At 35.6% G+C, this 17592-nt stretch overlaps 1 protein-coding gene across 3 annotated transcripts in view; it reads left to right on the top strand.

The window, feature by feature from the left end:
- Window positions 1–17592, top strand: part of LOC121313334 (solute carrier family 66 member 2) — a 51365-nt gene that overhangs the window by 20044 nt on the left and 13729 nt on the right. For 2 of the 3 annotated variants that reach the window (XM_041245744.1, XM_041245745.1), the window contains exon 4: window positions 859–909. The exons of the other annotated variant lie outside the window; for it this stretch is intronic. In XM_041245744.1, the coding sequence (XP_041101678.1) occupies window positions 859–909 (51 nt within the window). The remainder of the gene's footprint in view (window positions 1–858; window positions 910–17592) is intronic. 3 annotated transcript variants of the gene reach the window in all.

The following is a 17592-nucleotide window of genomic DNA, read 5'->3' as shown; positions in this document are numbered from 1 at the left end:
CAACATGAATCAATCAATCAATAAATAAATAAATAAATAAATAAATATGTATTACATGACACACGTGCATCAACATGTGAAATTAACTGAATAAGAGAAAAGCAATAGGCAAGTGTATGTTAATAAACTATAATAATAAAGTAACAGACAAACTAACAATAATAAACTCACTGTCAAAATAAGTTAACACAGCACCCCTACACATGTTAAATGCAGCAGCAGCTCTAGATTAATTATGAATACCTGCACAGGAGCAATATTCAAGACATGCACAACATTATTTAACAGGTTCTTTTCAAGAGCTCAAACAATTTTCAACTTTTTGCAGCAAGAGAAACAGCTGTGCACCTGTGGCAATGATATGATGGCGGTTCTGGAAAGATGGAATAAACCAATCAAGACATTCTTGCGATAAAAAGTCACTTTTGAAAAGACTGAATAAACCATTTTAATTTAAGTTTGATAATGATGACTTTGGTTGATGCCAAGAAGGTGTTCTTTTAAGCAATGTTTCTGTTCCTTTTTGCTGGAGCATTTTCAATGTGAAAAATTTGTTTCAGCACAAGGGTGTTCCTATGTGCAGAGACTACTGTATTCACTGCCCTGTACTCTACTCTATTGGCTCTTCTGTATTGTAATGTAAAACAGCCCTGGAAGTGCCTAGAAGGTCACCACACTATATTCACCCATTGACCTGTGTGGTTTTTTGGGGGATTTTTTGCTCTTCTTTTCAGGATTCTTCCAAGTGTGGTGGGTGTCTCAATTTGTTTTGGCATGGGGTTAAATAATTTTTTTGGTTCACAAAGAAAACCAAGTATTTTTTTTCTTCTCCCTTCTTTTTTTGCATTTTGTCTGTAGCAACAGACAGTAAGGATGAAGAAGTCAAAGTTCCTAAGAAGTTCTTTCTGGGTATGTACTGTTTTGAAACCCCCTCCCCATCACACACATGAACCCCTTCGTCTGTCATTCTTCATTTGCTCCTCCCATTTAACATTAAAATTTTTTTTTGTTTTGCTTATCTTTGTTTCACCTTTTCTCTGATGTAATGTTTAGTCTCTTACTTGCCGTTTTCAACATTAAAATCAACTCGGTCTGTGTCCAGAGCAGAGCTCTGCACGAACGCATCCAGTTTTATAGAAATACAAGCACTGGTATTTCACGCTCGTAGAATAATTTGTTTCCATATATTTTCTTTTTTTTTCTTTTTTTTTTTAAACAGCACTTTGCTATAGCTATTTATTTTATCATTTTAAGGTCAGACAAGCAAGTAGATATTATTTTCATTTTATTAGTTTGTGTTTTTTGTTCTTTGCATACAAGCTAAAAAAAGGGTTTCAGTTTATTTGTAAACCACATTGTGGCCTATGTTTCAGGTAGCCTACACCTTTATGTTAGAAAAATATGTATTGTGATTCTTCAAGTGGTTTATTGTGTCAATTTTCTTTGAAAATAAGTCACTATTGGCAGTTTGTAAAATCATATGCTCTCACAAACACACTCTAGAGAGTTTGATTTATATTTGAAGGAGTTTCACATTGTTTTAGTTTTGTTTTGGTCCGGCTTTCACCCACGCCTCCTGTAAATTAACATGTCCACCTGCTGCCCTCAATGAAGGCATTTACTTGTGGCCACTTACTTATAACCAGGAGATCCTCGTAATCGCTAAAGTAAGAACATTAAATGCATTATCGTGCAAATGTATTAGCAGTGCAAAGCATCCGAGTAAGAGAAAACTTGCATCCAGTGATTCAACTTTTTTTTTTTTTTTTTTTTTGTTAAACTATCAGACCTGTAATTATTCCCTTTGACATTAAAAGCATGTCTGTGTGTGGCCATGGGATTATTTTACATTTCATTGGGTTTGCTGTAGCTTGAATTATTAATTTTATTTTTGTCTGTGTGCACCACTTCTTGATTTGGTGAAAAAAAATCTTTGTAAATTATTTCAAAGATTTTTTTTTTTTTTTTTCATATTCCTAATCTAAAAACTAACAAATGATTCTGTTTAGCATTTAGAGTTTTGTATTTGCTTGTTTGAACTGCGCAACCAAGAATTGTAGAATGCTGCAGTAAACTGTTCTCTATATAGGTGTTCATTAATGGAGTGGTAAGAGTGAGTGGTTCGTGTAAGAACTAGCAGCATTATCACTGGTCCCATTTTCAATTGTGCTACATATACTACGGGTAAGATTCATCTTTTAAAAATGTATTTTTTTAATTGTTTTTATTCTACTATGAAGAGTTTAGGTCTCATAACAAAACCATATTAAGCATACTCTTATGAGCCATTATAAAATGATATGATAAAACAGAAATTTTTATTTTTACAATTTTTTATTTTATTTTTTAAATTAAGCCCATTCAAGGTGTTTAAGGAAAGTAAAATCTGTAGTGTCACAACATTATATGGATGCACCTGTACGTTGTGTGCCATAATTCCATTACTAGCTGTGTTTATATCTAGCACACTTGCGAAAATTTTGCACAAACATGCCCTCAGAACGCTTGTGCTTTGTGGAGGCTCGGCTGCGGTGAGGAGAAAAAACATAATTGGACATTCCGAATTGCGGTAAAATAAATAAATAATAATTGGTCACTCTAAATTAAAAAAAAAAACACAGGATGAACACAGCAGCTCTTGAGCCTCTATTTAAAATTTTTAGACAGCAAAAAGTAAACAAACCAGATTGTGTGCGCACGCATTGTGATCTCTATTTTTTTGCTCTGTGATTGTGGTCTTTCTAATGTTTTTTATGCCTACGTAGAATTACATACGTAGTTCTACACACACACACACACACTGACACACGGACATGTTTTTTGAAATTCCAATGACAGATACCTGATTCCAAAAACCTCCTCAAATGCACAACATTAATTGTAACATCTTGCTGTAAAATAAAGGCACGCACACAGGGACCATGCCCACCTACCCCAGCTGCTATGCTGTCTCTGCATGCATTATGAGCAATATAATGGCTTTTATTACTTTTTGAAAATGAACAAATATTTATATTGAGAAAATATCTGAACATGAAAATCTTGTGATCGTCCCAGCACTAATGTTTACAGCTGTAGTCAGAAGTTTACATACCCCAATGGAAATTTATAATTTCTAGAAATTTTTCGAAAACAAATTATAGGACAAATCTTTTGTAGCAGAAGTTTTTCATTTCATAGCTAGTTAAGGCACCTTTAGCAATAATAACCTAGTCAATGAGCTTTTGGAATGATTCTTTAGTGATTTTGGACCATTCTTCAATACAAAATTGTTCAGTTCATTCAAATTCTGAGGACTTCTGTTGTGCACAGTCTTCAAGTCATACCAAAGATTCTCTATTGGATTTAGATCAGGACTTTGATAGGCCATTCCAGAAGCTTGATTTGATTGTTCAACCATTCTGAAGTAGATTTTGATGTGTGCTTTGGTTCGTTGTCATGTTGGAATGTCCAGTTGCGCTTTTAAACCAAGTTTTGTAGATTAGGGTTTCAGTTGATTGGCCAATATCTTTTGGTATGCTATTTTACCATGTATTGCAACTAAATTTCCTGTGCCATTAGAGGAAAAACATCCCCATAGAAGGATATTACCACCTCCATGCTTGACAGTAGGTGTGATGTTCTTTTCTTTGTACGTCTCACCAGACTTTCTCCAAACGCAACGACTATTAGTGTGACCAGATACCTCGATTTTTTTTTTTTTTTTTTTTTTTTTTTTTTTTTCATCACTCCACAAAACCTTTGACCAGAACTCATATCCATCATTCAGATGTTGTTTTGCAAACTTTAAGTGTCCTTGTGACGTTTTCTTAAGAGTGGCTTTTTCCTTGGCCTTCGACCATTGAGACCTTCACCATGCAGTACTTGACCTATGGTTGAAATGGAAACCCCAGTGCCACTTGCTTTAGCAGGGTATTAAAAAGAATTACCATTGTACAACTTTTCATATTTATTTAAGCTGTACTGTGCCCCTCTGTGACAGGGTATAATTGCGGGCCCAGGTGGTATCGGCAGGGAAGGAGACTGCGAGGCAAGAAAATTGCAGTTTAAGCGCTGTTGCCAACTTTTAATAAACACAAAATAAAAAGGTTGTACAAACAAAAACACTGCTCATAGAGCTAAATAAAAAGGTTTAACAAAACAAGTCACAAACACAACAACACAGGAACAAAATAACCAGTTCAAGGGCCGAAAACTAAAGGTGTAACCAAAATAACAAACTGTAGGCTGGGCATTAGTCTTCACTATAAAGTTTTAAATATTTTGACATCAGACACTCTGTTTACTCACCCAACTCCCTTTCCACACAAAGGATTTTTCAGACAATCAGATATTAAAATATTATTGTAAAGCAACTAGACTTACAGCTGTTTTACATAAAAGATAAATAAATACACAATTACTGTACATATTTTCACAACCAGTTTCATACACTAATACACACGTGATTAAAACGGCATTATCATTAATCTTATGCATAACACTCCCTCACTCCCCTTTCTCGTATATTGAATGGTTTGGTCCAGAATCAGCTAGTCTCACTGTCCTATTGCAGCCGCTTAAGAGCGAATGAGACAGAGCTTTTGAAAAGAAGTGCATCCGTTTGCAAAAAAAGATTGTGTAAGGCCACAGGTACCCTTTATTTGCGTTGCAATTGAGTTTAGTCTTTTAAATAAATGTTTAGCTCATTTTATTTCTTATGTATGGGTCAAAAAATAAGAACTGTGCCAATTATTACATCTAATTGTAAAATGCTGACACCTCAGCACTGTGTTAATACAGGTTCCCTATATTAACAGGAGCTTAACAGTTCAATATTCTACATGTGAAGTATAGAAGCGGTGCTCTTCCTGCCCAAGAGAAGTGGGGGAGTGGTGACCCCCCCCCCCCCCCCCCCCCCAACTACCTTCTCAGTGAAACCCTGAAATCTGCGGTAGATCTACCATTTGTATACAGAATGTGTGATGAAAGCACTGACCAAAGTGACACGAGTCGTTTACCATCATTTTGTAAATGTTGAAGCAGGTTAGCTAAACTAACAGAACTATCTGGATGCTGTAATGCAGAAAATCTTAGTGGATCCATATTCAGTTGTTTGGAAAATGAACAAAATAATGATTCAGTACAGAAAATGGTGTGTTTTAAATCAGACAATGCGTCAGTAATGCTATCACAGCATTATCAGGTATGTTTATTTTATATTATAATTAAATGCAAGTACAGTAGTAATAATGGACGTGATCTATGATCATGTCCTAGTGAGGTCAGTATTATGTAAGCTGTCTGTGCCGATCCCTGCATATGATATGTGTGTTATTTAAGTTGAATTAATGTAACTGCTCTGTCTAGCGCTCCTCATATTGCAAAAAAACCCCAAAAAACCATAAGTGATTCAAGAATTTTATTTTTTTTAATAATTATGGGGGCCAATTACATCTGTGGCCAGAGGTTTTCTAGCACCCTGCAGAATTAACCAATGTTGCATCATAAAGTCCAGTGAAACCTGCTGAATAAGCTTACGTTAACATATTGAAATACATACCGCTTTGTAGTTTTCTATGTACTTAAAAAAAGACAAATTGAAAAATGTGACATTTTGTAATACTGTACTGCTATTATCCGGTAGATCTCTGATATCATTTTGTAGTTTATCTGGTTAAATGATGTGAAATAAAATGATGTTAATGTAGCTTCTTTTTTTAATTCTTTATCAATCTTAATTCTAGGTGATGCAAAAATTTTGGCCATAGCTGTTTGACATATGATACGTTTTAATGAAGTGCCCCGTCTGGGTAGAGATGTGCTGCATTGACCAAGTAAATACAACCATATGAAGAAAGTATGTGCTATAAAATTTGCTTGGAAAGTATTTCCATTGCATTTGTGCACATCATTTAATGTACTGGATACATTTTTAGCCACCCCTATCGAACGTATTGTAGTGCTTGTGGGAAATTGAAGGAGGCACATGGTTTATTAAACAGAGACTGTACACTGGGCAGGTAAGTGCTGCTGAGCAAATAATAAATAAGAAAAGAAAGACCAAAAAAAACTGTTTTGGTTGTGTGCTCAGCCACTAAGTGCAGTCTTTGGTTCTTAAATAGTCCTGCTTCTCTTTGGCTGTCATTGGCTTTGTCTTCTACTCTTCTCTGTCTCTCTATTCTTCTTACTCCAGCAGCAGCAGCCCGCTACATATCCCTGCGTCCCAAGCAGACATTGCTTCTTGCTCTTGATCCCCTGATAGTTGCAGAATCTTGTCCCTTGGTTTGTGCCAACAATGTTGCAATCAAGCTGAGCCCCTGATTGGTGGTGATTCTCCTGTCTGTGACGTCCCTGAATGCCTTGTTTTTTTAGGTTTAAAAAAAAGTTTCATGGAAACATAGCTATTGGCACTGGCAATGACTTCAAAGCATTTCGATATCAAGTCAATTTCAATTGCGACTCCCCCAAACCTCAGTTGTGGGCTGGCAGAACTCAATCTCTCCAGATTTTTGTGTTGATGATGGAAGTTACCTCATGAGTGTCCACTACAGTGGACCAGAGGCAGGTTTTAAATCTCTCACTGCAGAAAAAAAAAAAAATGTTGTCTGAACATGAAGACTATGAATGTTTTGTACTACAGGGAAATATCAGAGGTTAAATAGCAATCATACCAAAAAATGATATATAGCTGTGATATTTGACTTGATTGATTAATGAATTTTATTGATGAAAAACATCTTCCAGCTGTTTAAAATGCAAATGATCTTGTGCTGTTTGTCTTTCTGGCTGAAGTGTTGTTTTCTTGTGTGTGGTATTATTGACTGGATTAGGAAGAGTGAAGGGTTAGAGATGCTGTCCAATGGGAATCACAGTTCGTAGTAAAAGGGCTTTTTTAAACATATTCACCTTGATGTCTCCGGTTAGAAAATATACAGATTTTAAACTTGTGGAATGGCCAGAAATCCAACTTGCATGATGTCTACAGAAAATATGTGACTTTCGTCTACAATGTGTAGTTTGTAACTTTATGTGAACTACTGTTGTCATGTCATAGATAATCACACTTTGAATTCAGTTGCAATAACTCATCTGTGGGCTGGGTTGACAGTTGGTTTTGCTTCCCAGTTTGGGCATGTTTGCATTTCCCTGTGAACAAATGAACACGACACATAAACAGGAAAACTTGATAACTCTTGTTTTGCTTCATACTATCATAAAACAAATAATAATAAGAATAACAATGTGGTGAAAAAACTTGATAAGCCATGAACACTTCAGTTTTCAAAATGTTTATTTGTTTATTTATTTTTAATGATAAGCAAGGATAGGTTATCTAAAGAAAATTTAAATTGTGGACTTCAGGTTTTTCCAGGATACCCCTTAATTTTAAATAAATAAGTTTTATTTAGATGACTTTTTACCCTAACAATTCTAAACTTTTTCTCTTGACATACAACCGATATTGTATTGATTGAATATATTTCTAATTTGCCCTGTATATGCATTTGTTTTTATTACTACTGCAGCTTCTGCCATTGCATTCTGATTGATGGTACAGTGGGTAATATGCACTTGTAGTCATTGCTGCATTGTTGGTTTCAATATTGTGTATTTATACAAAGCATTAGTTAAGAAGTGAAAATTAGCATAATGTTTATTATTGTTGAGCTAGTTTTAATAGAATAGAATAGAATAATAAAAAAGAAAAGTTGATACAGTACTTTTGATTTTGATTTTATTTTACTTTAAATGGCCACAAGAGGGTGCCCAAAAGTTGTTCAGTTGCATTCTCTAAGCAGTTGGCAAGGATCTTAGCCTGACTCCCTCATGTTTCACAACTAGTTGGTGTTATCAGACTAGCAGAATAGTTTGTTGATCCCCAAAGCTGTAGGAATCTGGCACCTGGCAAAGCTTTCTCCCCAAGAACTTGTAAAAAACACACTCATTTTATTATTATGACCTACTAAAAGTGCCATAATATTACTGTAATTAAGATAAATTATTTAAAGGAAAGAGTTTACTGATTATGCCAATCACAGTGTGTGAGGCATCACTGCAGGGCATTCCAGAACAATTGAGCCATCTGTGAGCTGCTTTCATACAGCTGGTTGTAGGCTTGTGTAAATTGTTTAGCTGTGCTTCAAACCTATAATTAATTTGGCTCATATTCATAAAGCATGTTAGTCTTGAGACTTGACTAACTAAAATACAGTAGAATTTAACCAGATTTAACTAAGGCTTGTTTAAGTCATGGTCTTCAACTATTTAAGTCAGAAGTATAGAATACCCAGAAAAAACAAGCTTTTTTATGTTATTAATTATAATTAATGTTTTTTTCATATTGAAAGAACATTGAGCCCTAACCTTAACCCTAACCCTAACCCTTATCACAACTGGAGCTGGTGCTTTGAATTTGCATTCATATAACCATGTCTGTTGCTCACATTTGGCAGAAAAAAGCCTAAATAAGAGCCACAATATAGGCCCTGTGCCAATTAAAATGTAATTGTAAATACCAGACATGTGTAACTTTTAACCACATATAAGTCAAACATCTGATTAATCTGCTTTATGAAGACATTGACAAAGACTTATATTGAATGTATTGTTTATTTTAGCATTTAATATTTTTTTTTAGTTTTGATTAGAATAGAAGTAGCCTAAGCCTTCCTTACGTTGTCCATTGAACCTACTTTAAATATACATTTATAAATATAGATGACAGATAAGGCTTTGCTGCGTTTAAACATTTCCTCTGAGCTGAGGTTGTGTGTGTGTATATATATATATATATATATATATATATATATATATATATATATATATATATATATATATATATATATATATATATTTAGACACATTTCAGTTTCGTTTACCTTGATTTCCATTTTCATACATTGTTATTATTTTGTTTCCTGTCACCCTCAAGGCCTCACTAAAAACAAGGTATTATATTGTAATATAAAAACAAATTATAGACACCCTGTTATCCTTGTTCACCATTATTTGTTCCCGAGTTTTGAGTAATACAGTACCAACAGACCTATCATTTTAAAGGTTAAAATTAAAATTAAACCAGATGTTGTTCTTGAAAACTTTTGAAGTGGTTAATGCTGGACAGAAAATACATTCTTTAATAAAGCAATTACACCAACAAACGGTTAAGGCTTCATACATGTTAAGGCTGGGGCAATGCCTAATTTTTCACCATCAATACATCATTTTTCAGAAAAGCCAATGCACTGATTCATCAACGTTATGTAAGGGTAAAAAAAAAAATACAGCAGTAATGCATGTGGAGCTGTGAACTAATGTGCAACATTGCTAGTAAAGGATAGCAACAAAAGAAAGATTTAATAATTTTCTTACCTTTTATCCGTGTTGATCTGGGCAAGTTGAGGGTTAAAGCAAAACCTGCTGATTTTAAGAAACAAAACAAAACAAAAAAGTTGTTTTAAATCCAGTCGGTTTAACAACCAATCCAGAGAACACTATAACTAATTTACAAAGGCATTTAGTAGCCTGGTGCAAGATTTTTAACCAGTTTTTGAAACGCAGCTCCCTCAACGATATATGCAAGCCTCGCAGTACATCTTGCGTCGCTACATCCACAATCATACTTATGATCTGCTTTGCTCCGTCACTGTTAGGATCATTTTTTTTCTCTTTTTTTTTATATGAAAGCAGCAACTCGTAGTACGTGTTTATTTTTTTTTATCACTGTCAGATTTTGTTTGGAGTGTTGTAGGGTCCCATCTTATTAAATAGTCACGCATATTAGTTGTGATGCCGGTGTATCCCAGACACTTGTCGCATAGGCAACTCTTTACTTTCTTGCTATTTTCTATTTTAGAAAATAATTGTCAAACGTTGGAAGGCATTGTATCACGGTCGATATTTGTTACCTCGCTCCCGCGCAGGTTAACTACCTCGCTCCCATCACTGTTGGTGAGAAGGTGAACTCAATCACATGATTCAGTGAGTCAGACCTGATCAGCCTTAATACATATTGCCTCTCTGTTTAAAGAATAGGTATAACATGGATACACTTCTTCCTATCATTTTATATAACTGACTAGAAGAAATTGATTTCCCTGTGTTTATAATAAGAAAAATGCCAGCATGTACTACTTTAAATTGGCTGGTTTCATGCATTTCTGCATGTAGTACAGCTTGTTGTTCTCCAGGTGTCAGTAGCTGATTATTTTTGCAGCCTGCCTTCCCACTCTCTTCTGCATGTTTGCAATCAGTTGTGCTCAGTTAAAATGTTTAAACCAGGACCTACACTGAGCTCTGGGCATGCACGTGACGCTTCTAGGTAAGGAATGGCAATCTAAGTGTTACAGTGTTGCTGGGCCATGAGGCAAATAATGTTGTGGGTTGGTGCTTATGAAATAGCCATGGGAGCTGAATTGGGTCCTAAGACTGAGCTATTTCTTGGGGACAGGGCTTCTGCTTTGGGAGGTGAATTGAGGTTTTTGATGGAAATCCCTGTTATAAATACAGTTCTTGCCACATACACAAGCTTATAGGTTTTGTACACGTGTTTCAAGGCTGTTTTTTGTGGATGATTTATTTATTTATTTATTTTTTAATATGTTTATGCAGCTCAACACCCACAAGGACATAATCAAAATACATCAGTTTAAATTGTTTTGTTTTTCAAAAGAACCACTTCAAAACAGTCACTATTGCTTTAAAGCTACCCAAAGCTGTGTTCTGTTTTAATTTAATTTTGGGACTGTTTAGTCTAGCTGTCAGTTGTGCTAGAGGTTTGTCTCAACCTTTTAGAGCAGGAATGCAGATTGCCTAGTGTTGCAGTCAATCATATTGTGAAGCTGTGTACTGTTCAGGTCAAGGTTATCCCTAACATTTAATCTGTGACCTTGTGGTCCAAAAGCTAATATTCAGTGTTTGAGAGACTGGACTTAAAGCGCTCTAAAACTTGGGATGATTGGTTGGATAGTGAACAAATACCTGTGGAGAATGATATTCATTTTTTAAAAAAAGATGATGGAATATGGTTATGTAACATAAAAAGTCATCCATATGTGGAGAAAAAGTATGTTGAGATTGTGGGTCCTATTTGCAAAACTTTAAGAACTTTTAAGGACTGTTTTAAAAAATGTTTATAAACATTCACTTAGGTTAAACTGTGTTTAAAATAAATAAATAAATAAAACACAGCCCACAAAACATTCCTTGAAACAGTCCTCAAAGTTTTATTGGGGTTTCATAAAAGATTGAGAATGTATTTCTGTGTGTGTGTTCACAGCAAAAAATGTCTTGAGAATGATTTTGTAATTTGTGTCTTGTTTGTAACTTGAAGTGCACAGATTGGAACAGTATGGCTATTGCTTAATGATATGCTCTTAGTAACACATTTAATGGAAGTTGAAAACCAACAAACCTTTAGACCTGCCCACTGCTTCAAGTGCGTTTGGTTTTATTGTTGTGTAATCTGTGATTTGAACTGATTGCTTTTCATTGTGTTCCTATACACGCTGATTGATGTGAACATTGATTTGTTTTAGAGCTTGCTCAGAGCTTATTTAGAAATGTCAGGTTGTACATTTGACAGGCAGATTGACAGGCTATGTCAAAGGTGTTGGCCTGGGTGATGCTTAGTTGTCAGGTTACACAGCACAGATATAGCCTGCCCTGTTATGTTTTGCAAGCTGACAACTAAGCATTTCACAAATGTCAGTTTTTCAGTATTTATCATGAATCCAGCTATTCTGAGGTAGAGCTTTTGTCTTCAATGTCATTATAACAGTAGAACAATATGTTTGATTTAGTTTAGATAATCTTTTGTGTTACTGCTCCCATTATCTTTTTTGAAATAAAACTGGCTAATTAAAATATGCCTTTCTCAAGGCAAGGGCCCATAATCTCAACCAGAAAAGCCTGCCAACATGAAGTGTCTGAACCAATAAGGAACCTTGTTTGTATCGCAGAAGGTGGGCTTAAGATATCTACAACAGGTGCCAATCACTTTTGCTACATTAGATGGTGATGATGTCACCCCTTTATGACGTATGGTATGACAAACTTAAACTGCATGCTGAGACAGACTTTTCAAGCTGTTCTTACCAGATGAAGCACTAATGCATGTCGAAATGTAATCCTAAGAGAAGTGTCTTTTTATATATTTATAGTAGATATGGACCGGAGAGGAGAGCTATAGTAGAAAATTGTTGTTACTGATAGGGGGCTATCCTGGTGGTAACAATAGTCTTCCTGAGGAGCATTGAATTTTCTACTATGGCTGAGTCTGCAGTACATATAATTTATAAAATGGGTATTTTAAATACTCTGTCCTGATTGGTCAAAACAGGTCACATGGGGGTGTTGATATTACAGCATATCACCCTGGGTCCACACTTTTTTCAAAAATCAGCAAATCACTAGCAGATATCCATACACCTAGAATTTAAAAAGAAAAACGGCAGACATATTGGAATTTATCGCAATAAACATTACTGAGATTTATATAAATATTGAACTTTTGGGAAACCGAAGTGTACATGAGATATTAAATTAATCTGAACAGGACGGGTGATTAATTAAAGTAGTGAAAAAAAAGCAAAAGTACTCAAATAAATTCAAAACTCGCCATTCTGATCTCTCTGTTCCTTCTCCCTGAACTACGGTGTTAGTGCAGTTTTGATTTGTTACACTTCTTGTAATTCTTGGTTTATTCATTACATTTTAAAGTAAAATATTCGAAAATATAAAAAAAAATTGGCAACTACTAAATTTCGGTTTTGGTTGTATGCACGGTATTTTGGATAATGAGGCGCTGCAGAATCCTGATCCAGACAGGAAGTTCAGAGAGTTGGGGGTGTGGCGTTTTGGAATGTCAAGCATAAGCTAGTGTAGCTCTCGCTGTAGTGTTGCTGTTAGGGGATAGTCACAGGATCAACTGATCACGAGGCCCTGTCTGGGACCAGGAGACTGTGAGGAAGAAATGCACCGTATATTAGAGTTCAGCCTTGCAACTCTTAGAAACTGCTGTAACAAAAGAAAGGGAAAATAAACTTATCTGTTGAATTGACTTTCTCTCTTGTTATTATTTCCCTCTCCACGCTACACTGGTATGTGTCCTCACCTAGTCAAACACTGATCTGATCCGCAAGCTCAACGGCTTTCAGTTTAAAGTTGTAGGAATCCTTTGTCATCCTCATCAAGTTGTATCTGCAGAAATAAACTTCAATATACACCTGTAACAGGGTGATGTTAAATGTGTGGGTAGTCACTGGATAATACGGAGACAGACACAGAGCATTGGTGTTGACACGCCGCCCAGGCGTGCAGAATTAAACACAACACAGTGCTGACACTAGGGTACAAGTAATGGTAGCCCTAGTGTCATAGTTAATAAACAAAACAAAACAAAGCTAAAAAATAAAGGTTTGTCACACAAAATGGCGAGCACTAGTCCTACTACACGAAACGTACCGTTCCAGGAACCTACTACCCTAGCGCAGGGCAAGCCCACTGCTCAAATAGTCACCTGGCAACGCATCTCCTGCTGCGCATCGCAGCTGCTTTCCCAAAGGCATGCCCATACTCCTCAAACCAGCGACAGGGCTCCCTGTCACAACGCCTTCCTCAAATACTGCAATAGAAAAATTGCTCCTTTCGAAAACCGTAGTACTTCTAATTACCGCCACCCTTGAATAAGAGCTGCAGATGTTTTTGGCAATTTTAAATAAACTCTGGGGCGTTAATTCAAAGTAATATGGGTACATTCAATTTAAAAGATTTCTTTTGACATTATGCTAAACTTTGGCTCCCTGTACAGGCGACATACCAAGGTACAGCCTGCGCCAGTTTTAGTCATTAGACAGCATAAGAGGGATTTGCATTTTGAGTACGGCAGTCCCAATATAAATACTGTGGCACCAGTTACATTTCAGAAGTCTGAAGTGTAACTAAATATTGGAAAAATTAACCGGGAATACGGTGAAAACAACAGAAAGGTTAAATAATACTGGCTGACTACAGCATTACAGCAGATGGTGAAGATGTCACTTCTTTATGAAGCGTTGGTTTCCAATTGCGACATACTTCAACAGCATATATATAAAGAAATATCAAGCTGTACAAACCATTGCTTGCTGGCTGAAAAAAATGTTATTTTTGTGTTACTTTTGGAAGCACTTTTGGAAATCAGCGTGCAAGTTAATGGTAAGAGATCTATTATTTTCAGGAATTCTGTTGTTTAACCGGTGCTACAGCTTGGATAATTTTTATTTTACAAACCAGTGACAGTTTTAGCAGTACCTGTTTTTAATTTTAAATTACATGTTTGTTAAAGCCCTTGTCGTCTATTAACTTTTTTTTGTACAGTATTACTGAAATGGAAGATTGCACCTGGAATGTGTTTAAACATCCAGCCTCAAGGTATTATAACAAATACAATATGTATTCTGGAAAGTGCCTGCAGTTTTACAGATAAGCCTATATGTAATTTGAACCAAGGCTCTCCCAATCACTTGATCCAAACTGCCTCCAAAAATACATGGGTGATACATTTAGAGAAAAGGTGAGTCGAGTGAGCTTATGTGATCCATTTTTTTCATCATCTCCAGGTAGAGACAATTATTTTACCCAGCACTATTTCCCCAGCATGTCACCAAATCTTCAGTGTGATTCTTTGGCCTTGGGCCTGTTATGAGTAAGGCACACTGAGGTGACCAAATTAATTTCATCTGTGACTTAAGGGGAAATAATTACCTAATGCTTTTTTTTTCTTTCTTACCTCTCACTAGCATAACAATATTCTCATATGTTGCAATAGCAAACAGCCTCTTTTGCAGTGTAGCCATGATAAGAGCCCTTCGTTTTTACAATATGCCTGCTTGATCATTACAATTATCAGACAGACATAGTGCTAATACAGGCATTAGTTGTTTGTTGGTTCCATTACAGACAGGTCCGGAATAATCACTGGGTCCAAGGCAAGCATACACTTGCCAGCCCTCTACCCCTGAACAAGCAGCCACACACACATATACATACAAACAAACACATACACATACACCTCTATATAACGACTGAATTAATTTGATAGAAAATTAAACTAGGGGATGTGCTAAGAAATTTCAGAATAAAAATGGAAAAAACTGAAGCCTACTTTAAATCCTGGAGCACAGCTCGACAACGACTTTTCCTGATTTATTGAATAAAAAGGCAACAGTTTAAACAAACAAGGAACAACATATGAAGGTGAAAAAAAGGTAATATATAGAAGGGTGCTCAAACTTTTATTCACTAAAGGTAGCTCCACAATAGTTCACGAGAAAAACAAACAGAAAAACTACTGTATTGGTAACATTATACTTTTAACGTTTTTTTACGTACAGATATGATATTAATAGTGATAAGCTTAATTTGAAATAGCTATCTTTTATAGTATATATTTTTTCCCCATTATCTACAGCATTTAAATATTGAATAAGTAAATTCAATATTGTAGCTTGCCTTGTTTTCCCAGAAGTTTACTGTGTCAATGGACATTTTTCTAAATGAATTTTTCTTCACCTCACAGGAAAGGCAAGGCTTAGAATCATGGATGTAATACAATGTTGACTACGTCTCGTACGTCAGTGTACTGCTTCATCAGGTTGTCAGACGTTGCGTTTTTGATGTCAGATGTTGCTCTTTTTATGGGACCCATTACCTTGACTATTTCTTCAGCGCTGGTTGTCGGACTCATTCAGTGCTCACTTCACTTGCCCCTTTCTGAAGCTCTTTCGACATAAGAGTCATGTAGACGGCAGTTTGTTGCTGAAGAAATTATCTCGAGCAAGTCGTATGAGCTATTCCATCTCGTAGTTACATCTTGTTTCAGTTTATGTTCTGGAATGCACAACAATTTCTGCTTTTCACGCAGTGCTAGAAGTGGTAGGACTACGATTTTTTTTTTTTAAAAAAAGGACACAATCCTCATCCTACCGAAGAGCCGTGCAGCTGTCACAATTGTCAGTCCCTTTTTGGGAAGCAGTTAATAGAGTGCGCAAAGCACTTAACGTGAGCAGTAATGCTGGCCTTTTCTCCGGCTTTACTCATGTTACTTGCATTGTCGGTTATCAGCACAGTGTTTTTTTTAATATGAAAGTTTTTCATTCAGTGCAGGCTTTTCTCAGAACAGCGCCAATGTTTTTAACGTATGGGCTACCTGTAGTGTTCTTGTCTATAGAACGTGATTGTCCAGTTCCCAGTCTGGAGTTCTCAGTGATGAGAGGTAATTGTAACGTACCCTTCCTTCCGTTGAACAAGATGTCCAGCCGTCTGTTGTTATCCCCTCTGCCTTTGCTACCGATTCTAGGACATCCTGTTTGACTCTGGGATACATTTGTCATGAAGTACTGACGACTGGGTATGATATATCTCGGCTCCAAAGTTTCTAGCAAGTCAGTCTAAACTAAAGCCACCATTTTGACAACACTGTAGGGCCTGAGGTCTTTGCAAATTATCTTGGCAATGGATAATGTAATTGCTTTTAGCCCTGCAGAAATTTGACCCAAGTTTTTGTTGGAAAAAGACAGTAAAAGAATTTGATGTAGCTAGAGGTTGTCGTGCAGTGCAGTCTACATTTATATTTTGACGTCTTCAAGTGCACGGAAAGGTTGGTTATATTTCTAGTAATATACTTAACTTCTGTACGGAATGTTTTTGCAAATCGCGCATTTGACTCATCAAACTCATTTCCCTTTTCATTTAGGGGGAAAAAAAAAAAAAAAAGATTCCACACTTTGGATTTTAGTTTAGTTGGACCGTTTTGTTTAGGTTTGTTTTTATTTATTTATTTTATTTTATTTTTCTTTGAGCCGTTGTTTTCTTTCGTGTCAGCTATGAGAAACGCTGTAATGACGTAAAAAATATTTGGCCCAGGAAGTAAAGTATTGTTGTCACCTGCAGTCCAGCAGGGCTGTATTTTTAGTAAACAATGTAGCAGACATCACTGTGTTTACTTATTAACTTCTTTTTATATATTTGTCAGTGAGCATGGCACTGCTGACGGTCACAGTGACTGGTCACTAAAGACCCGTGTCCATTCATAAAGTGATACCTATTTATTCTCCATAACTGTGTATATATGAAAAATTAAATAAATAAAATTAATTCCTTTCACTTAGCAGCCTTATAATTTTTAATTAAGCAGACAATGAAAGAAAATAATTTTTATAACAATTTCTTTTCAAACGTTGTTGAAATATTTTCTTATTTAACATTCGATTTATAATTTAAAATTCAAATATTTTTATGCAGTAGTTCTTGGCGTAATTGAAAACTACAGATATATAAATTGCTCATAAATAAAGGATTTTTAAATGTCTGGTAACTGTCAAAAACATTGGTATGTGTAAATAAGACTTTTCTATTCTGTTCTTTTTAGGCTAGTGCATGTGCAGTATATCGTTTGATGGATTTCCGATTCAAATATTTTAGGCATTGGTATTAGGATAATCATAAGAATGTGTTTATTTTGATTAAACCATTTTTTTAATGCTTGCACATGTTTTTGGTTGTATTGTATTTGTTACTGTTTTAAAGTTTGACTGAAATGTGCCAGATGCACTGTGTTTGCTAAAAAGG

Source organism: Polyodon spathula, chromosome 3, assembly GCF_017654505.1.
Source record: "Polyodon spathula isolate WHYD16114869_AA chromosome 3, ASM1765450v1, whole genome shotgun sequence".
NCBI classification, from domain to species: Eukaryota; Metazoa; Chordata; class Actinopteri; order Acipenseriformes; family Polyodontidae; genus Polyodon; species Polyodon spathula.
This window is presented reverse-complemented; position numbering and strand designations above follow the sequence as displayed.